The 22969-nt window shown below is 45.6% G+C and overlaps 1 protein-coding gene across 3 annotated transcripts; it reads right to left on the reverse strand.

Annotated features, from left to right (window-relative positions):
- Positions 1-2581: 2581 nt before the first annotated feature.
- nfkb2 (nuclear factor of kappa light polypeptide gene enhancer in B-cells 2 (p49/p100)) lies at positions 2582-22791 on the reverse strand. 3 transcript variants are annotated; one of them, XM_080016889.1, is made up of 24 exons: positions 22721-22791; positions 21211-21295; positions 17492-17534; positions 17249-17324; positions 16684-16724; positions 14686-14784; positions 14279-14430; positions 12275-12387; positions 11143-11301; positions 10549-10653; positions 10355-10443; positions 9868-10006; positions 8663-8767; positions 7994-8170; positions 7369-7510; positions 6836-6950; positions 6532-6739; positions 6058-6227; positions 5855-5957; positions 5274-5431; positions 5083-5161; positions 3897-4069; positions 3459-3570; positions 2582-3386 (listed from the first exon to the last, which is right to left on the reverse strand). In XM_080016889.1, exons 2-24 carry the CDS (start codon positions 21225-21227, stop codon positions 3310-3312), a joined length of 2652 nt encoding a protein of 883 aa, XP_079873015.1. In that variant the 5' UTR covers positions 21228-21295; positions 22721-22791; the 3' UTR covers positions 2582-3309. The 3 variants fall into 3 exon arrangements, with proteins under 3 accessions (XP_079873015.1, XP_079873017.1, XP_079873016.1); XM_080016891.1 differs by lacking the exons at positions 21211-21295; positions 22721-22791 and adding an exon at positions 17988-18062; XM_080016890.1 differs by lacking the exons at positions 21211-21295; positions 22721-22791 and adding an exon at positions 18019-18058.
- Between the last annotated feature and the right edge of the window lie 178 nt (positions 22792-22969).

Raw genomic sequence — 22969 nt, forward strand, 5'->3', positions numbered from 1 at the left:
AGAGCGAACGTGGGGTCCACACCGGCGCCGGACGGACGGACGGACGGACGGACACTTTTTAACGCGGTACCGAGCTTTTCTCCAATCTGTGTTTGTAGGGTTCTCCTCGCGTCCTCCTGCGCCCTCTAGTGGCGGCTCAGTGGCGCTACAGGACACCGAGGGCGCAGAGTTTTGGGACGGGGTCACAGGTCGTATGAGGAGAGAATAGTTTCTTTGCTTGAAGTCTGTTACTTAAAGACACTTAGGGGTCTTTAAGTTTATTTTAAACTTATTTATTGCTGAGGCGCCATTTTAACGCCGCGCAAAACCTGTTTGGCACTTTGTTGAATTGAAAACAGTATTTCCAGATTCCATCCGTCAAACTGGTGAGGAGCGCTGTGTGCCGCCCCGCCCAGCAGGGGGCGCGGCCTCTCCTGAGAGCTGCGTCCGGGAAGCGGCTGCGGCGTCACACTCGTGGAGGGAGGAGCCGAAAAACGTCGTCTTTGCCATGAAATCAGCGACGCGTCGAGCCGCGCTCCCTCACTCAGCACTGCACCAACCTCCGCTGCGCCTCCGCCCTCGGGGAAACCTTTGGGAACAATTGAGACTTTGCTTTTCTAAAGGCGACGAAGTTGAAGGAAACGAGTCGGTTGAAAGGCTGTTTTTCGTTCTCTTGTGATTCTTGCGATTTGGTTTTTACATGACGTGTACAAGCACCTCCGTCAGGGCTGGAGAGGGTGGAGGGACGTGGCTGCTCCTCTCTCTCCATTATTTAAAGCTGCCACACGGGACAGCGCTGCAGGGCTTTCAAATATCAGCTTCATTTGGTGGCAGCCGTCTCCACCCGTTACCTCATGGTAGATCCTGTTTATTGTAACTGAACAATGCAAAGGATCCTGTTTCAATCAGACTGTAACTTCGTTTGAGGCTTTTGGAGAAAACGTTCTGTACCCAGAGGCCGTGGTCAGCGTACTATCGTACTACTGTTGCTTTTAATTCCAACCCGTCACAACAGCCGCAAGCTGTTAGCAAAGAGGGCGGAGCTGGTGAGACCAAGCGGGAGGCGTTGTGCCTGATTTGATTGAACCTGCACCGCTCATCTTGTGCTTGTAAATGTGCTGTGGTCACAACGCGGCCACAGGGGGGCGCCGCTGCCACAGCGGAGACACGGACACGACTCCCTCCCGTCGTCGGATCTGGACGATGAATCCGGGACCGGAAAGACAATCAACCAAATGGAATAATACATTTAGTGGGAACTGCACGTCTGCACCGCTTCCCTCCAAACCGCTCGTAGCCGACGAGGACGACGGCGCCGTTTTCAGGAACCCGATCATTCCATGTTTCCCTCTGTGCGGACGGGATGGATGTAAATAGACCGATGTTTGTCAGAGAAGCTTCTCTCCTCAGCCAGCAGAGACTGTGATGATTGTCTTCATATATTTAACCTCCACTATGCTGTAAAACCCTCCCATCTACAGGGGCGGGGCTATATTTTCCATATGGTGTTATTTAAATATCCAGCAGTGGGCGCACATTAGCAGCCGCTGCCCTGTCGTGGCTTTTCTTTTGTAAATACTACAAAGGACACGTTAACGCTGAGAAGCCATATTCTAGTCCCGCTGAAATCAGCCGCAGGCGCCGCTGGACTCGTGCTGCGTTCAAGACCCGTGGGAGAGATGGGAACCGCCGCTTCCAACGGACTCTGCTGTTCTTGGTGTGTTTGTAACATGTGAACACTTGCAGGTTGTGTCGCCTCCTCATTCCCACATCACCGCAGCGTCAAAGGACGTCTTCGCTATTTTTCAGCCCCGGTTTTTCCAAATGACGGGGACCAGCATTTGAATAACTGTTGGGAGCACGACCTCGCTGAGCGCTGACTGAGAAACTCAGCGCTCTGCTGCAGCTTCTCAGTCCAGCGTCCAGTGTCCATCTCCTCTTCCAAAGCAGAAAACCCACAATATTGTTGCAGTCTTGGTAGTAGAGCTTCAAACTCTCCATTTTATCAGCTTTTTATTGACCCTTGACTACGGTGATGGAAGCTAGGGACTAGAAACAGGAAGTTGAGTCACATCCTACTGCAATTTACAATATCAAATGCGACCCGTTGGATGTACTGTGGCAATTAAAAACAACTCAATGTGATATGACTGTTTAACGTGTAGTGTCACTACAGTGCGAGGTTTTCAGAAAGGAGACTGAACTTAAGTATTAGACCCCGTGGGAAGTTGCTGTAGCAGCAGCAGAGTGGGTTGTAGTTGCTGCTGTAGCAGCAGCAGAGTGGGTTGTAGTTGCTGCTGTAGCAGCAGCAGAGTGGGTTGTAGTTGCTGCTGTAGCAGCAGCAGAGTGGGTTGTAGTTGCTGCTGTAGCAGCAGCAGAGTGGGTTGTAGTTGCTGTGAACAGTTGTAAGTGATGGAACCGACGTTTAAAGACCTGGTTGAAAAAGAGCAAAGTCGTCATGTAAGGAGGAGGCTGCGGAGCCTCCGTCCACCCCACAAAACACCACCACTGGTTTAGTACTTTGGAAACCGTAGAGGCAAAAATAAACAATACATTTTGAAAAGACCACCTGCAATGTCTGACTTTTTTTTAAATTTTTTTTTATTGAGGTCACAACTAAAAGTTTTACTGACAAAATGAACAGAGGCACTTTACGTAAAAATTCAAATGAGCTGAACATTTGCATGAGGCTGTTGGTCAGTATTTGGCAGGAAACCAAATGAATACACAGTATTAGTAAAGACTCCACCAGCCGCCGGATGCAGATTAAAAACACCAGCGGGCGCGGCCCCGACACCACACCAGCATCAAACCGTTTGACAATTTCTATAACGAGCGTCACGCGTTTCCCCCCCCCCCCCAAACTGCAGCCCTGCAAACCGTCACCGTGACGACAACGACAGCCTGGTGAGTCACACGGGGGGGACTTCTGAAAATGTTTTGCAAAAGATATTTTCAGAAGTGATTTTGTTTTTTTGTTAAACGACCTTTTCAGCTCAGGATCCATCTTAATATTCTTAATGTTCAATTAGAAGGTGAAAACCATGAGGACCATGCAGAGTCCATGTTGGCCACGCCCCTGCCCCCGCCTACATCCACATCCACTCCTATGTCCCCGCCTACGTCCACACCCCCGCCCACAAGACTCCTCCAGACGCTCCGTGACGCTTCTAAGAAGGTGAAGTGGAACCTGCTCGACCGGTGCTGCACCTGGTGTCGACAAACAGGAAGCAGTTTGGGTGTGGACGCAGAGATCATTTCATCCACCTTTCCTACGTCTGGAAGAGGAGGTGGATGTGTGTGGGACCCGCTTCCTCTTCCTCCTCCTCCTCACTGATTGGCCAGCGGCGGCTCCTCCAGCTCATCCTCCATTGGCTGGCTGCCGAAGCCGCTGTCCACCGTTGCGTCTGATTGGATAGAGACTGTAAGTGTGTGTGTGTGTGTGTGTGTGTGTGTGTGTGTGTGTGTGTGTGTTTTACCTGCAGTGTGTTTGTCTTGCTGTAGCTGAGAATCTCTGAGCAGCTTCACTCCCTCGTTCAGTCCCAGTGAGTGAAGAGCTTCGACCAGACCTTCTACCGCCCCCCCACCCAGCTACACACACACACACACACAATGAAATGGATCAATTCTATTATAATACTGGTACTCTGAAATTATGCAGCCATTTTCCACTAAATACATATTTCACAAATGCATTGAAATATTTAGTAACAGTTTTATTTTAAACTGTGCATCAAATGGTGAAACTGGAATGATGGTTGACAGAGTGAGCCGCCCCCTGCCTGCCACACCCCACAGCCCACACCCCACACCCCACAGCCGCCCTGGTAAACTCACATCTTAGAAAGATCATCAGAGCCACAATAAGGCAACGTTTTACTCCCATTAATAATGAACAGTGTTTTGGGGGCGGTGACCTGGTAGTTGTGCAGCAGGTGGCAGCAGGGCGTGGCACTGTCCTGGTACAGGTGAGCCAGCGTCAGCATGCCCAGCCGCTCGGCCAAGTCCCGCCACGGCACCGGCTGCACGCTCAGCACCTCCACCAGGCGGGACAGCGTGTCGGCGTCCAGGACCGCGCCCTCCTGCGACTCTGACGTGAGGAAGAAACCTCGTGAGATGAGATGGTTTTGCTTTTCATGGAGCGCTGACGCCTGCAGCCCGGTGTTTTCCTTTTATTGCACAGGTTCAGGAGGTTCCTGCACATGCGTGTTCTGGCTTTTGTAGTTTTATAGCTTTGATATACTTTTCAGGTGATTAGGATCATCCTATCCTCTATAATGTGTGTGTGTGTGTGTGTGTGTCACACCATTCCTTCGATCACCTCCAAACATTGCCAAAACACCGTGCATGGGTGTGGCCTTTTCAAAGGGGGTTTTTTATTTACATAAAAAAAAAAAAGATTGGCAGTCTTAGTTTAGCTGCCTGACGCCATTAAACAAAAGAACTATTGTTAAAACACATTCAACATAGAAATTCTTAAAATTCCCAAAAAGAAGCGACGCCAAGTGAATGAAATGTTTTGAGCGAACAACCAGAAGAGGTAGAGCTCTCCTGACGAGCTGCTCAACACGTCATGTAACAGCAGTCAGTGCAGCTGTGCAGTCAGTGCAGCTGTGCAGTCAGTGCAGCGTGTGAACACTGACAGGTTGACGTCCCATCTTTCTAAATGACGTTGACTTGTGTTGATGAATGAAGGAGCCGCCATCTTTACTCGACTAAACAATAAACTCTTGATCTGAGCACCGTGAGGACGACCGGTCATGGAGCCACCACCTGCCAATCAAAGGTTCTGATTCTGAGGAAGGACGGTCAGGGTGGGGGGGGGGGGGGGGCCAGAAGGGTCAGGGGTGAGTAATGGGTGGAAGGTGGGGTTAGGGTTTTTGGTGTTTTTTGCTCGTGTTTATTATCCTCTGGTTTGATTCTCACCCTAAAAACAGTGTTGACATCTGCTGAACTGTCTTTCACAGTTCATTGGAATAACTTCTGAAACATTTGATTGTTACAAAAAAAAACCAAAAAAAAAACCTTCTTTCTGTTCAATTAATGATCAAGAGCCTTCACCGCTCCCAAAAACACTCTCTCTCTCTCTCTCTCTCATCTGACCTGCAGAGCTGGACTTGACTTTCTTGTTGCTGTGACGACTCGTTCTGTTACTGAGTCTGGAATCCAACAGGTTTCTAACCTGAGGAGGAGAAATGAATAAAAGACTTTAACTTAGGAAGAGGTGGAGAAGAGGTGGAGAAGAGGTGGAGATCTGTACACAGTGAACTGTTACTGGGTAGATGACACTCTACCTTCTGGCAGGTTGCCAGGTCCAGCGGGGTGTGGCCGGCCGCCGGTCTCTTCCGGGGGTTGATCGGCGGCCGATCCTCCTCTTCCTCCTCTTCCTCAGAAGAGGAGGAGGAGGAGCTGGGGAAGAGCGGCTCGTCGTTCTCCAGGTTCTTATCAGCGCCTGAGAGACAGACAAGATGAAAGCTGCTGCTACCTCAGAGACATGGAGTCAACCTTTTTAATCCTCCGTCGTTGGACTTCATCATGGCTGAGTGACGTTTGTACTACTTCAAGAAAGTATATATAGTACTTATAATGAGGTTGAATTACTGACAAAAGCATCACAGGTGTCATGGTCAGCGAGCCCTGTGTTGGCGTTGTGTGTAAAGAGGAAAATGCAATCCTTCATCTTTCATATTTAATCCTTCATCTTTTCAAAAATAATATAAAATCTTAAAACATTTTCTGTGTGCTTCTCATCAGTAACATCTGTACAGTTGGCTGCTAACCTTCAGGACCGCTCTACATTGATGTGGGGGCCACATTTGGCCCCCGAGCCGCCAGGTGAAGCAGCTTGTTACCATGTGGTGGTGGCGGTGCTAACCTGCAGCGATCAGCATGGAGCAGAGGGTGGGGGAGCCCAGACTGGAAGCCAGGTGGAGCGGAGTGTTTCCCCCAAACGTGCACATGTTGACGTCAGCCTTTAACTGCAACGAGCAACAGACAGCGTCAGCACCACCACCTGACGTAGACGACACGTACGACGCAGACGACACAGACCACACATGTGACGTAGACGACGTGTACCTCTGTGATCAGGAAGCAGGCCACTTTGAACAGGTTTTCCCGGACGGCGAGGTGGAGGGCGGAGCTCCCGCTCTTCTGCTCGGCGGCGTTGATCTTAGCTCCGCCCTCCACCAGGAGGCGCAGGCAGCGCTCACCCCCCCGCCGCACCGCCAGGTGGAGGGGGTACAAACCTGGTGGAGGGAATCCAATTTGAATCATCTGTGTCATGTATGTAACGCTGACATTTTGAGCCTGAGTTTTATACAGACTACCTTTCCCATGAGCACCTTGATTCATGCTTTTATTTTGAAGAGAAAGCTGAGGAAGCCAAGTCATTTTACTGTGCAGTTGTTGGTGTGTGTGTGTGTGTGTGTGTGTGTGTGTGTGTGTGTGTGTGTGTGTGTGTGTGTGTGTGTTTTCTCTCCAACAGCTTCATCACAGAAGATCAAATAAGAAATAACTGCACATTCATTGAAACAGACTCATCCCGCTCACCGTGGTAGTCTGCGGTGTTGACCAGGTGGGCGTGGCGCTCTCCCAGGTGAGTCAGCAGGGGGCGCAGCGTGGCTTCGTCACCCCCCAGCGCCGCCAGGTGCAGCGGGCTGCGGCCATCCTGGTCCACCAGGGTGGGGTCGGCCCCCGCCCGCAGCAACAGCTCCATCACCCGGCCCTGCCGCGTGATCACCGCCAGGTGGAGGGGAGTCTGGAGGGTGGAGAACTCTGGTCATATTAATATCTCCAGGTGGGTTAGTTAGCAGCTGGTTACCATCTCCAAGTGGGTTAGTTAGCAGCTGGTTACCTGTTGGAGCTGGTTGGTGGTGTTGAGGACGTGGTGCTGCTGGCTGCTCAGCAGAGTGTGGATCAGCTGCTGGATGACTCCAGTTTGCTGGTGGATGACGGCCAAATGCAAAGGACTGTGGGAAGGCACCAGGAGACATGTCAACACCAAGGACTTGTCTTCATCATGGGTTCATTGAAATGCATGATGGTGCATGATGTCTGCTTCAGTCTGGTTCTTCGGCTGATATTTTAGATGGAGGAATATCACATCCTGGAAATTTAGCTGTTGTTGGCTTGGAACAGGCTTTGGGCTTTCAAATGTGACGTGAAGCAAGTTGACAACAAGTAAAGAGCTGGATAAAAGCATGACCAACGAAGGATGAGGAATGAGTTTCATTTGAAATGAGGTTTCCAGACCCAGGCCACACCCATCACAAGAGTTTGGGACCATCTCAAATAAAACAACAAGCTGTTAAAAATCTGTCTGAGACCCTAAAGTCCTTTGGTGTGTACGCACTGGTGCCGAAGGAGGAATTGAGAGTGAAGACTCACGTGTCTCCGTTGTGGTCCTGGACCCCACAGAGGTGCCTCTGCAGCGCCAGAAGGACCCGGGCATCGCCCGTGCTGCAGTACTGCAGCAGGGCCTGCGCCGTCTGTCTGGCCGTCTGTCCCGAGCGACTGTGCAGACTTGCGGCTGCACAGAGGACAGAGCAATCTCTGTTTTTGGAGAAGCTTCCACAGACGATACTTTTTACTTTGACTTGAGTACATTCTTAAAGGAGTTCATCTACTTTACACTGGGTTTACATTCTGTCAGTTAATATGTTAAAAACATGTTTTGGTCACATCTCTCCTCGGCCCTCCCTCCATGTTGGTTCTGGTGAGCTACCAAGTTACTGTCAAACCCCAAAAAAACAAAATACTTTGAAGCCACTTTGCTTGAGTTCTGAACTCAATACGACTGAAATTCTACTGACTGTTAGAGGTTAAAACCGATTTGATGAAGTGTAACTTGTACCTAAGTAAATATTTGATTCAATACTTCAGTCAAGGTAGTAATCCATAAGATGGAGCTGCCAAATAAAACTGATTCTGCTTCATACAACACAGACGATCTTATGGATTTCCACTTTAGTCTCTTTTCGGAATAAAAGTACTTTAACTTGAGGACACCGACCGATCTGGAACAGCTGCTGCTGTAGAGGTGACGGGGTCGCTCCGTCCGTCTGCTGCTGGGAAGCCCCCGTCTGAGGGGCGGAGCCGGACAACTGGGCTCCTCCCCTTCCTGCGAAGCCAGTGAAGCCACCGGTGAAGAAGGCTCCTCCTCCGTTCATCTGCTGGTTGAACTGGAATCCTGAGGGAGGACACGGACGCAGCCTGTCAAGCTCAACTCATAATAAACTTCACAAAAAGACACATCTCAGTCACAGTGAAGCTACTTTCAGTATTTATCTCTTTGAACCCCGTCACTCTCCGCAGGTGTTTTGTGACAAGCAGCGTCATCACATGCAACAAACCGAGCGCCATATTCCAGTGTTGTCGGAGGGCGAGCGAGGGATGAAAACAGAACCTGAAAAACTGTGGACGCACGCTCCTGCTGAAAGTAAGTCCTTTCAAATGAGTCTTCAGCTCTCAACACATTATTTATGTACACGCTACATATTAAAATACTCAAAACGGGAGGTTTTAAAAAACTTTTGCCGTCACATAATGTTGCAGAATGAATTGAAGGAATGTTAGAATGCCACTAAAACAGCAAGGCCTGGCTCTGCACTTCCTGTTTGGGGGAATCACCGTGACATCCAGCTTCCTCCTGCTACCAGACAGTAATGGTATTGATCCTCACCTCCACCTCCACCTCCTTCTCCTCCTCCAAAGCCCCCCGCTCCTCCTCTCCAGGGGTCGTAGTGAGGAAGAGGCTTCTGCTTCTTCCTCTGCACCTCCTCTTTGTCTGGGAGACAGAATATTAATAAAAATAAGAATTTTTATTGACCGTCCCCAATCAGAGTTTTAATTTCACATTACAGAAATGTTTTATTGTCAAACAATGGGTTGTTGTTTTTTTTCTTTTTCTTACATACTGCGTATGATCACTTTTGTATTTATTTATTTGTTAAGGTTCATCGTTTGGTATCATTTTTTTTTTTTTATCAAAATGTGACTGAATAGAAAAGACAGAAAGGGAATGAGAGATGAACAGAGTTAAAAAATAATACATTTGCATTTTATTTGTCCTTGAGGGCGATTCAGAATTAACAGCAAAACAGTAAAAACGTCGAAATTAAATTCACTTTATGATCTGAGTCAGTGAGAGACAGATGGAGAATGTAGGAGGGAAAAGGGCGGAGGAGGATCAGAGAGCAAAAGAGAGGGAGGGAGGAGGAGTGAGATGAGGAAAAGAGGAGGAGGAAAGGAGGAAGAAGACGGTGAAAAAAAAAAAGAGTGATGTGTTCATAACCTTTATAGTGTCATGGAGGTGACACCTGAGACAAGTAATGATGAAATGATGTCGAAAACAGGATCACATCATACTCTAGTAATGGTAGAGGTAGAGTACACAGAGTAAACTAGAGGTGGAGGTAGAGTGGACATGGAGTAGAGTAGAGGTAGAGGTGGAGTAGATTAGTGGTAAGAGCAGGAGTAAAGGTTAAGGGTGAGTGGAGGTAGAGCAGTCTCCCTTGTCCCTGCCTTCTTCCTTCTGCAGTTAATCTGGTATTTTCCAGTTCAGGTTTCGATGCCAGATCGTCATCACACCAACGTTAAAATAATTGATTTGTCAAAATTAACAAATAACTTTCCTGAACATTTTCATGATGATCTCACGAAACCGGATGTTCTTTTACCAAAACATCCACATGTGTGTTTCCATTCCACTAGATCAGTAGAGTCACTCTGCTGCTGCACTGGTGACATTTCAGAGGGAAAACACCGAAACCACCACTCCAACCCTAAAAAAAAACCAAAAAAAAACCAAAAAACAAAAAAAAACAAAACACTGTAGCGCAGCGCGTGTGAGCGCAGCGCGTGTGAGCGCAGCGCGTGTGAGCGCACCGTGCACGTGGGGGATGTAGGTGAAGTGCTTGGGGTCACTGCTGTCGCCGGCTTTCTTCCTCTTCAGCTGCAGGAAAACCGTGACGGGACGTTCGATCTCCACACTGTGGTACGGGGGCGTTTTGAACACGATGGCATACTACACACACACACACACACACACACACACACACACACACACACACACACACACACACACACACACACACACACACACACACACACACACACACACACACACACACACACACACACAGTTTTGGTTATTGTATAATTGACAAAATTGCCTTATTCTTCTCACTTATTTTGTTTGCTTCGTTTGTTTTCCTGTTACTTTGCAGTGTTAGGGTTATTGTTTATCATTAGGTTTGTCACATTTTTGTTATTTAAAAATAAATTGACAAACATGTGCACGCACACACACATACACACACACACACACACACACACACACACACACACACACACACACACACACACACACTACCTGCTTATGGACGTCGGTGGGTGAGAAGTCGCCGAAGGCCTCCCAGCCGCCGTCCTCATCCTCCTCGTAGAAACGGATTTCGATGTCATCTGGAAGAAGAAAGGACAAATGAAATAAACAGCAAAATGAGTTTCATCGTGTGAGCTCTGTGAGCAGCGTGTGGCCGCCATCGACAGTCAACGTTTGTTCCAGACCTTTCTGAACTTTGTCGCAGAGCAGGAAGATCTCGTCTCCTCCCTGAACCGACCCGCAGGTTTTGTCCATGCGAGAGATCTTCAGGTTGGAGGCGTTGGGAGATTCTAGAGAAACAGCAGAGAAACAAACTTCCTTCATGCGTTGGTTGGTGACACGAGTCTTTATCTCCGCAGCATCCACAGCAGAAGCGACGACACCAAGATCTCAGGACACTATTAAAAAAGTCCCTTTTTTGACACCGGTGCTTTGCTCTTGGGAGTTTGCTTGGTGTCAACTTTCAAAGCCAGAGATGAAGTTCAACAACATCAAAAACACCACGATGTGTTCTCGCTCCGGCCAAACTCAGAACCAGTGATTCTCAACTTTTTTGCCCCCACATCAAGGATATGGTGAAGTATGGCAAATATGGTAAAGTTTAACTATTAATCACTTTAGCTGGGGACCCCCTGGAACCACTGGAAGGACCCTTGGAGGTCCCCGGGCCCTTTGTTGTCTTGTTTGTTATTGTACTTAGAAATAAAAACATATTACTGTGTGGTACTGTGCAGTACTGTGTGTACTGCATAGTACTGTGTAGTATTGTGTGTACTCACTGCTGTCGTAGATGGGGTTGGACACCACAGGCTTCAGCGCTCGGGTGAAGCCCCCGTTGCTGTCGGTGAGGAAGGCGGTGAACTTCAAGCGGACGATGTTCAGATCCATCACCTTCCCCAGCTCCTTGGCCTCCTTCACCATGGAGCTCTCCTCCGAGTCTGCACGCACACACACACACACACACACACACACACACACACACGTTGAGAACAAGGCAGGAACATATTGCCGTGGTGATCTGGGTTCTTGCTTTGTTCTCTGCGTGAACTGAGGCCAACTTTCTCATTCTCTTTCTCTCGCCCTGAGAGCTCCTCTTGTCGTGATTGGTCCAAATGCCGCTGCGTCGTGGCAGGGGAGGGACTTCAACCTCCCTTTCCAGGTCGTTCAACCTCCTCCTTTAGAAAGCCCAAGCGCACAACATGCGATATAATATATCTAACATAATATAATATGCGCATATGTTAATATACCGGGTCAACAACCATTGTTTTTTTCCGGAGCTGAAACATACGTATACAAACGAATTTCCTAAAACAAAAACGGGAAAACGAGGCTGAATGTGAGTCAGTGTGTGTGTGTGTTTTTGTTCTCCTCCATGGGATGCTGTGTTTTTATTTTAGGATCATTTATTTTCCTTAGTTTCTTGTATGAAACAAACATTTTAAACCAAACTAAGGAACTTTCCGTCTTGTAAACCCCGGTCACTAGTTGAGGAAATACAGGTAATGTCAATAAATGACATTGTTTGGGTTGTTTTAACTATTTTGGTTTTTTTTCATCTTTATGTAAAGCAAAGCCACTGCCAACTCCTCTCGCTGTCCAGTCCGTGCTTCTTCCACTGCCAAGTTCTTACTGAGTTCTCACTGAGTGTACTGCTGACGGTGTTCTTGGATATGTTCTCCAGTGGTTCTTACATCTTTTGTATAAACTAAGTTAAATTAGTTGAAGCCAAGCTAAAATAGGGTAAACTGAGCTAAACTCAACGACACCAAGCTCAGTTCATCCCCGAGGACCCCGTGCACCAGCTCCAGTTTGACATAACGTTGATTCACAAACTGAGAAACGGTTTGGGCCAAGGCAAACTGAGCTCAACTGAACTGAGCTTAGATCAGCTCGGCCAAGCTGAGGTACCTGTGAAGTGGTGGTGCTGCCCTTTCTGGCGTCTGCGCTCGTCTCTCAATCTCCTGGTTAGCACCTCCACCACACCCTTCTTGGTAACATGGAGGATGCCCAGGTTACTGAAGCTGTAGAAGGAAGTAGGACGGGGGGTGGAACAGGAAGTCAGACAAGGCCTCAGTGCAACTTATTGACCTAATCCACATGATCTAATTGAGAAAGAAGAAAGAAGAAGAAACAGTCTTTATTCATCACGCAACACACCACACTACAACACATGCTTGCACACACACACACATGCTTTGATGGTGCCGGTGAAATGGTTCCTCTGCATTGAACCATCCTGGCTTGTCCTTCCTCCGGGGGCACAGCCAGGAGCAGTGGGCAGCGTACGTGGACGCGCCCGGGGACCAGGTGATAAGTGTCCATCGCTGGTCAGACCATGATGGTGCATGTTTTTGGTGGGGGTCCTTACTGACGTGAGGTGGAGGAAACCCCATGTGAGCACGGGGAGAACATGCAAACTCCACACAGAAAGGCTCCTGTTTGGGAGATAACCCACCAGAGCACAGTGCCAACAGCGCCCCAGGCGGGAATCAAACCCAGGACCTTCTTGCTGTGAGGCAGCAGTGCAATGCACTGCGCCACCGTGCCAATTGTTTATCTGTGTCTGGGTGACTCCCACTCCCTCAGGGAAAATCGTTTTGGAAAATTTTGTCAAAGTCTTTCCCGCTCGCTAACTTCCTCTTTGGAATTTCCCTCCATCAGAAAACCGTTTCCTGCTCACTACGAGAAGTTGCTTCTGTCTTTCGCTTTTTCGCTTCTGAGTCTCCAAGATCATTCTCCGATCTTTGTGGTGTCTGAGCTTTGTGTTGTTTGCCGTTTGGGGCGATACGTACGGTGGCCCTGAGAGCTCAATGCAACTTAAGAAAACACAAACAAATAGACAAAACACAAGTGTGATGTGGAGATGGGAGGGTTTGAGCAGCTACACCTGACCTGGATCTAGGTGACTGGGTCAGGGTGGCTGCATACCTGTTCGTTGATTGGTCTAACGAGCAGCAGGTAAAATCCCCATCCTCACACTCACTCAGGAGAGGAGCCCTGTCATGACATGTTCCATCTGCTCCTGGCTTGTTCCAGCTAGCCTCCTCTCTACATTAAACTGCTCCTGGCTTGTTCCAGCTAGCCTCCTCTCTACAATAAACTGCTCCTGGCTTGTTCCAGCTAGCCTCCTCTCTACAATAAACTGCTCCTGGCTTGTTCCAGCTAGCCTCCTCTCTACATTAAACTGCTCCTGGCTTGTTCCAGCTAGCCTCCTCTCTACATTAAACTGCTCCTGGCTTGTTCCAGCTAGCCTCCTCTCTACATTAAACTGCTCCTGGCTTGTTCCAGCTAGCCTCCTCTCTACAATAAACTGCTCCTGGCTTGTTCCACCTAGCCCATTGTCATCTGTGTCTCTGTGCCAGAGGTCCCTGAAATGCCACTTGGAAGGTATGTGGAAGGAGGAACTGCCACAACAAGCAAATCACGAAAAACTCAACCGCATTAACAGAAAACGCAACCGTATTAATGGAAAACACAACAGCATTGCCAGGAAACACAACCGCATTAACGGATTTTCTTCTAAGTTGCAGATTTCCTTTTTAGTTTCACGTTATAAAGTAAGAATGCTGACTCTTACTTACTCTATTAGGCCAACTTCCATATTAGGGTTAGGACAAAATATCGAAACTTTAATATATATCGTGATACTTCCTCTGATACCATCATTGTGGCAAGGTATCGTGATAGTACCATATTCTGCCATTCCCACCCCTATTCCATACAAACATACACCATAAAAATCATGGAAAACCTGATGGCTTATTTGGCGTTTTTGTATTCAACAGTTTAACACTATTTTCACAAAACCTCTACCGAACAGATTAACTCTGAACTCTGTTCTGAAGCCAAAGGAGTAAATCTGTAAATCCATTGTAAATCTCCATGACAACAAAGTGCATTGTGGGTACTAACGAGGCAGTGAGGTCGTTGGGGCCCACGTCCAGCGTGCACGTGCCGTTCTCCGTGCAGTGTCGTCCCACCAGGCTGTGAGCGTGCACGCGGGGCGGGTCGTTGTGGGTCACCAGCTGCACCTCCACCCGAGCATGACCCACATAGTTATTCACCTGGGGCGAGAGAGGAAGAAAGAAAGAGAGGCTTTTGATTGAGTTTTTGTGACCATATCACATCAGACCAAAGCTCTATTTTATCCAATTAAATGACAGAACTGTGTATGTGAATACATATTTCATGCCAATACAAAGAACTATCATATTTAATTATTTCTTTAATATGTTTATTTATTAATTAGCTATTAACAATTCATGATGAATTGTGCGCTTCTCTGAACTAACCCAACCAAAGTGATTCTAAGTTGTCACCTTAACAGTGGGGTAGGTTCTCCTGTTCTTCTCGCTGGAGGCCCCTGGGAGCCCACCGTGAGACGGACCCTCACACTCGTAACGGAAACGAAAGCCTCTCTGCAGGAAAACACAGTTCAATAATAAAAGTTGTGCTCATAATTTGATATTATTCAACTAATAACTAATTCAACAATAACTTGAATGTTTAAGAAAATGGATCATGTGGATTTGACCTCAATGTTCCAAGACTCTTCAGACTAAAGGTTGTATTTTACAATGCTATTTATTTTGTTTTATGTGATGAGTTTTATTTTGTTTTAAGCGTCTTTGGGTACCCTGAAATGCACTATACAAATAAAATGTATTATCATCATCATCATCTATTTATATTATTATTATAATTTTACTACCCTAAGCTTAAATTAGTGTAAATAAAAAATAAAAATAAAAAAACGAATTAGTGAACAAATAATAATTGTGGAAAAACCTAGATATTTTCACTACTATCTGCTCTGTATGTGGATCGATTTGGATGAAACTTCAACCACAAGGTCTTTGTAACAGCCCAGTTCAAACAAGAGGTAAACCATAGTTCTGATAGTATTAGGCTTCAAAATTCCGAGAAATATTTCCTGAACAAAATAACAATTAGGGGCTGCCTTACAATAACAATAGGGTTCCAGCCCTACTAAAACAAGTTACGATTTTCCTTGTTTCCATTAAACGCAACATCGACTGATGTAATGACGCAGTAATGTGAGTTTTCAGAGTCCTGGTGACACGCTGAATTACTACTACAGTGGATACACTTGTTGTGTGTTGTGACTTTATCCTAAAAATGAGAAGGTCCCCGTCTACTTCCTGTCAGGTCCCCGTCTACTTCCTGTCAGGTCCCCGTCTACTTCCTGTCAGGTCCCTGTCTACTCCCTGTAAGGAAATCACTCCGTGTGGAAGTTCCCAACACGATTCAGATCTGTTGCTCTGGAGCTGCAAGCAAACTCCATGTGTGAGCTCAGAAACACGGAATATGTTTTGTTCTGTTTTCCACTCCTACACTTTGTGTTACTACTTGATCCAACGCTGCAAAATAAGAACACGGCACCGGGTTCCATGGAACGGAATGAGTTTATATTTACTAAAAGGGAAAAAGAGATGACATTTTTTTGAGTATTTGAGTATCGGAGCATTTTTACGAGTACAGTACATGAGCGCAGTATTGGGCATGTAAATTTGACCGGCACAGAATCAGATATATCTGACACTGATAGATCTTGAAAACCGGCCAATTCCGGTCACCGGCGGTGCATCTCACGTTTTATATGTTAACATTACGGTCACATTTTTGTGCTTTATTAATATTCTCCCGCTTCCCATTTGACCTCAGCAATGCAGGGTTACACCTAGATGGATAGTCAAGTAGCACTGCGCTCAGTGTGCTGCGTATCAGTGGATTTTGAATGAGAGGAGGAGGGGAGGAGTTACCAGCCAAGGGACGTAGTTTAAATACCCAGTAAATGTATGCTATTGTTTTGTATTGATTGATTTCCGTCATTAACTAAGTATTTTGTCCAAAAATTGCGTGTTCGGTACAGAAAATGCGTGCAGGTTGGCAGGTCTGTGATATGGATCAAACTTGAAACACGAGACGTCTCGGATGTCCGGGTTATAACGAGACCTCAACCATGTCCACGGGTGCAGCGGTTGTCCAGACCCTTTTAGCCCGAAAAATGCCAAAGAGAATAATAACAATAATCCAAATCTGAACAATAACAAGCCCTGCGGGCTGGAACCCTAATAACAGTCTAATAAAAACAAAACATTGCCACAATGCAAGAGGATGTTTACAGTACATGGAAAACACTAAATACTGCACATCGACATTTGACACAAATCATAATTCACTGGAGTGAGACAGGAGCAAGGTAATTCACTCATGGTTATTCAATGACTTTGCCTCATTCATGAGGCAAAGTGTGGATAATACAGTGTATATACAGTAGAAGGGGGTCACTTTACCTGTTTGGGCTCCTCGATGATCTGGATGTAAGGACCATGAGCTGAAAGAGAAAGAGAGAGTTACTGGGCGGAGAAGTGGATTGTTGAACCGAGACAGAAAAAAGGCCCATCCTGTGTCGTGTTTTGGGATGTTTCAGTTTTATACGATATAGTCGTCGTCATCGTCCGTCCCCACCCCCACCCCCCCTCCCCGATTTGATAGGCGCAATGCGGTGGGCAGTTGTATTCTAACCAACCAAACCAACACTCCTGGATTTTTCTTAACCAATATTTGACTTTTAAAAAACATATCAGGTCCAATGCCTTGTGACCCCCCCCCTACAATCTCTGGGGACCCAGGATAGGAATCACCAATATAGTATATAACAAGGTGGATTTTTAGATCCAGAAACTCATTAAAAATGTTATACATGTAAAATATCAATATGAATCACAATGTCTGCTGTCAAATTCAAAATAACATAATAAATAATCTATCTGAGGTGGACCTCGTTGGTAAAAGCAGAGATTTTGAAATCATGATGATACAATAAAACATTGAAGTGACCACGTGTTTCTGTCCAACCTGTTTCGGGGACGTACGGCTCCGTCTTGATGTCCACTGGAGGAATGTAGTCGTACGTCTCAAAGTTCATCAGCAGCTACACAAGAAGTAATTTTAGTTCAGTTCTCTCCAAAGAGTGTTAGTGCCTTGCTCAAGGGAATAGAACCGCTAACCTTGGCTGCGCCAGTGCCTTGCTCTACACACATAACGAAAAAGGAGAAGAGGCTGATGATGTAAAAAAATTATAAATAAATAAAAACCCACCTCATTTTCATAAGCATTCATGTTGTATTGAGCTGCACTCATCCTGCAGGAACAAACACAGGAAGTTAAGTCAGTACTACGATCACCAAATACCGCTCAGAGTATTAGTAACTTTTAAAGCACCTTGTCTCCAGTACAAGCATCATTCAAAATAAAGCCTCGACATAAAAAGATTTGCTCGTGCCTCTTGCCGGGAAAGACTGACACCCGCCACCACAAATGGAAATACCATACAGAGGAGCACATACATAATGCAAATGCATTGAATAGCTGTTTGTTATCAAGTGACGACTAAATAAAGTATAAAATATGAGCTTTTTCAACAAAATAATAACTCAACAGATTAGCGCTAAAAAAAATGTATGTTCTTAAAAGGCAAGACTCAGATAATGTACGTCTGACAAGCAGCGGCTACATCACTTCAGCACGAGCAGAAGTACAGACTGTGGAAACAAATACCCAAATAAAAGTACAAAGACAAAGGAAGAGAATGTACTTAGAGACAGGGAGTAGTTGTACTTAATTACTTCCACTCCTGCGGCTCAGACTCGTCCGTTTGGGTGAGGATCAGCCTTCATCGGTCCCAAACAACTCACTTTCACTTTGTACAGCTCTGTCTCTCTCTCTGTCTGTCTCTCTGTCTGTCTCTCTCTCTCTCTCTCTCTCTCTCTCTCTCGCTCTCTCTCTCTCTCTCTCTCTCCCCCTCTTCCTGGAAGTACAAAACATCAAAAAAACAGAACGCAGAGGAAAGCCCCGAGAATTCCAGCTCAGTGCCGCCGCTCTGTCTGTCACACACACACACACACACACACACACACACACACACACACACACACACACACACACACACACACACACACACACACACACACACACACACACACACACACACACACACACACCTCTTTCAATTATTTCCTGTCTGTCTGTCTCATGGAGAAAAAACAAATAAAATAAAAAAGGTTCACAGCTCCCTGTAAAGAAAACACACCAAATGGGGGATAAAGACAGAAGAGTTGAGGAAAATAATAAAAAAAAGAGGCGTCCACGTCACAGCCAGCTACCGCTTCATTCGCTCAGTTTGAGAGAGAAACATTCCGCTGCAAAACGCTTTTTTTTTTTTTTTTTTTTTTTTAATGGTGCTGCAGCTCAGTGCAGTTTGGCTGGGTTTAATACTAAACAAAACAATACTCAGATACAACTCAATCCTATAATTTCCAATTTCTGAAATGTATTATTTGTTCGGAAGCTTTGCAATAATTTTCATCTTGAATTAAATACCAGCAGAATGACCTGAAATATGTCATTTGTGTATTAGACTGAATTTGTTCAGTGAAATACTTTTGTTAATGCACGTGAGCTGTTGGACTGAAACATTACAGTAGTAGCGGTTATTAGGCTTGGGCCGATATTCGATAATATCCCAATATTTGCCACAATATGCGATATTTTCACTGTATCTACATATAGATGGATAATAAAAAGACAGAGCTAGCAAAACTCCACAGACATCTCTATCATCTCTCTCTCTTCTTTCTTTCCCATCATTGTGTTTTCAGCCACAAGACCTGCAAAGCTAGGTTTGATGGTTCAGGTGATTTGAATAGAGCAGGGTGGAGGTGGTGATGGTGGGGGCGTCCCGACAGCGCAGGTCTGTCCCTCCGTGGAGCCTCTGCTCACTGGACGATCTCCTTTTGTGTGTGTGTGTGTGTGTGTGTGTGTGTGTGTGTGTGATCTTTGACCCCAGCTTGAGTTTCTCAGTGAAATTATGATAAAGTGATTCTGGGAAGCGGCTGCTCCGTGGCAAGGCCTTCTGGGAAATAAAAGTCTGATTTCTCTCTGCATTGTGGGGCTTCTGAGGTGACCTGAGGTGGGTTTTTTTTTTGGTTTGGTTTTTTTTTTTTCTTTTGTTGTTTTTTGTTTTTTTAAATCGGGCTGACAGCAGTCGTTTTGTGAAATAGCTGAGATTTCACAATCATGTGTTTTTCAATTTAAATTTTAGGGGAATTTTGAGGTAATGAGAGAAATGTTGCAACAGATAAAATGTGAGGCAATATCCACATTCTAATGTTCAATGTTCTGCAGCAGGTAGATCCATGATTACGCTGCTGTAAACTCTGATTGTAGCATAAATTAAAAAAAAAAAGTTTCCTGCACAAACATCAACAAACAAGTAGATAAAAGGAAGCTTTTGAAACATGTAAAACAAAATTGATAGACAGGAGCAGCTCTTAAAAACTATAGATAGAACGTTAGACAGATACATAGAACAATAGAGAATGAGAGAACAATAGAAAGAACGATAGACAGACATACTGTATAGAAAGATAGATGGAAAGACAGAATGACATCATCCTCCGTGATGATGATAGTGATGATGATGATGAAACCTACAAACACTCAAAACTAAGCTTCAGTCCGTGGGCCAGCGTCTATAAAAGCCTGAACTGACTTATGAATAAGTAGGAATTTCCTCACATTTAAAAAGTCACATAGTGTAAACACTGTTCTGTTTTGACTTTCTCAGTATTTCAGTCAGAAGTTTGTTATTGAGACTCATTGGAAGTCACTGGAGAGCGAAATAAAATAAATAATTCTAATTCTCCACACAACAACCAGAGAAGCTTTCGGGGGAAAGTGAAAATCGACAGCAAAAAGTCAATCAACTCATATCCAGATAAGAAACAAATATTCAGGTCTCATCCACACGTGTACAGATTTTTCTGAAAACACATTCCTCCCATTTGCTCCGTTTAAAAGAAAAAGCTCTCTCCACACGAGAGCGCAAAAACGATTTATACGCTCACGTTAGCATTCCAGGCCAGTAGGAGGCGATAGTATCACATAAAACTTGATGCCAAACAACACAGAAGAATATTCTGCATGCAGCATATTGACCTTACTCATAATATTCAGACACAACACTGTACGGAAGCTGTTCCTAAAATTGGAGACATTCAAACTTTCAATGGTGACACGGCAGACATCACAACAGGCGTCGGCCGTCGCTCGTAGCTTCTTGACACATGCGCTGATGCGAAAGTCGAGGTTATGACATCAGCGTTTTCGAGGAGCTCCGTTTTACTTCTTCCACACGAATACACGGAAAACTGAGTTTTGAAAAACCTCCACCCTGCAAGGCCTTTTCCAAAAGCTTTGTTTCCAGTTCCTAAAACGCCGTTTTTGTGTGGACGGTGCCAAAACACAGAGAACCTACTACTACGTTTTCAGAAAGTGTGGACGGGGCCTCAGATATTCTACTCACTTCCATATCACTTAAATGTCCCCCTCCTCAAAAATAAACTACTGTTTGGAAATAAGCCCATTATCCATCAATGATATCATCATTACGACTCAAAATGACAGCAATATCGGGCTCCCAACTCAATATTAAAAAAAACTGTTGTATTGTGAGTTTAGCAATTAATTATTAAATATTTATTCAAAATTTGATTTTCTTTTATGCTTAATTATTAAAAGGGTACCGCCTAGCTTTCTTTTCCTCTACACTGTGAAGCAACACTTTGTTTTCATATTGCGCAGTGAGAATTGACATAATCTGAGCTGTAAGTTTCCTCCACAGAGAACCATTGTCTGACATCATGAATGTGGGTGCGGCCCGTGTGCCTCAGGGATATTTTTACTGTTTTTCTTTATATAGGAGGCATAATAAAAACATAATTGATAGTGATTTAGCGTCTTTATCTCTCTGTTATTACCTGATTGCGCCTGCCATGACGGCCAGCAGGACAGCTGTCAGGAAGGAAACGATGAAGACAATAATGAAGAGGAAGAGTCAGCTGCCTGCAAGAGGAGGAAGGTGTTATTACCAGAAGGGTTTTTCCTCTGAAGAAGTATCTCCACGCTCAATTAATTCCTGTGTGTGAATCCAAATAGAACTGCAATATGGGAATTCCCAGCAGCTGCGAAATAATTTGCGGACAAACACTGATATCAACCAACTTGACGTGGTGACGTGATGTGGGTTTTCATTTTATTTTAAATAAAGTCACTTTTCTTTTCGGTGCATCTCTAGTGTGAATACATTTCTACACTACATCCCTGGCAGCAGGTTTAATACCTTGCTCAGAGACACTGCAGCTTACATTCACTGTATATTCAATATATATGTGGTTCAGCTCAACGCAGAGCAGTTTTCCTGTCGTGCATGGAGGGTCAAGTAGTGTTACTCATGCCCTGATCCTGCAATGTCAATTAAATGCATTTGTTACGGACAAATGAATGACATTCACATCGAACAGAGGAATAACCTCTCGTGTTTTACTTTTGTTTTGTGTGGAGGGGTTACTTAAAGCTCTGTAAAAAACGCTGAAATCCTGCCATCCCTGCACATATTTATACACATATTTCTGCATGCATCACAGTGGCATCGGATCCTTTTAAACACATTAAAAACAAAGCGAGGCTGGTGGATTTGGACACAACGAAGGTGATGCCTCTTTATCTGGTGTTGTTCCAAAGTGATTGCAGCATCTACCTTGTGACTGAAAAGTTTTTTATGCCTCAAAATGACTCGGTTTCCTTCATGGTGGTTATATTTGACAGATTATAGTCCAACCCGCCTTTTTTTTTTTTTTACCAGTTGAAATACATTTAAAAAGGGCCAATACCACTCATAAAATGCAGTTTTGCACTTGTCAAAAAGTGATTGCAGCTCCTACCCTGTGACTGAAAGGTTCTCTATGACTCACGATAACGTTGGTTTCATTAATGAGGTTTGTATCGAACAGATTTTTGAGGTTCGTATCGAACAGATTGAGTGATTCAAAGTGATTCTATCACTTTTTGACGAGCGATCATTTTATGGCACGACACCGGCACAGGGAGGCAGCTTCCAGACCATTGTATACACGATAAACTGTCATGGCTGTTATGAACTGTTATGAACTGTTATGAACTGTTATTAACTGTTATGAACTGTTATGAACTGTTATTAACTGTTATTAACTGTTATTAACTGTTCTCCATCTTCTCCGGGTCAGGTGGAAAGGGGAGAGATTGGGGAAGCGGAGTGAATCCAAACGCTGCGCTGCTTTAAACACGCGGCTCAGAAAATCAAATGGAATCAAAACAGACGAAGAGTTATCGGAATAGCTGTCGTGTCCAGCCAGCTAGCTAGCCAGCTAGCCAGCTAGCTGCTGCGACGCCTCTATGTCACTCTAACATGCTGATAATATGAACTCATGTAATACGACGACATTCATTTACCTGAACGGAGTTAAAACGTGTTAATCCGGAGGTTCCAGAGGCTGCGGCGTCGCTCCCTGAGCCTCCCCGAGCATAACCCGAGCCTCCCCGAGCCTCCCCGAGCAGAACCCGAGCCTCCCCGAGCCTCCCCGAGCAGAACCCGAGCCTCCCCGAGCAGAACCCGAGCCTCCCCGAGCAGAACCCGAGCCTCCCCGAGCCACCCCGAGCCTCCCCGAGCAGAACCCGAGCCTCCCCGAGCCACCCCGAGCC

The sequence above is a fragment of the Zeus faber genome (genome assembly GCF_960531495.2).
Source record: "Zeus faber genome assembly, chromosome: 16".
In the NCBI taxonomy this organism is placed as follows: domain Eukaryota; kingdom Metazoa; phylum Chordata; class Actinopteri; order Zeiformes; family Zeidae; genus Zeus; species Zeus faber.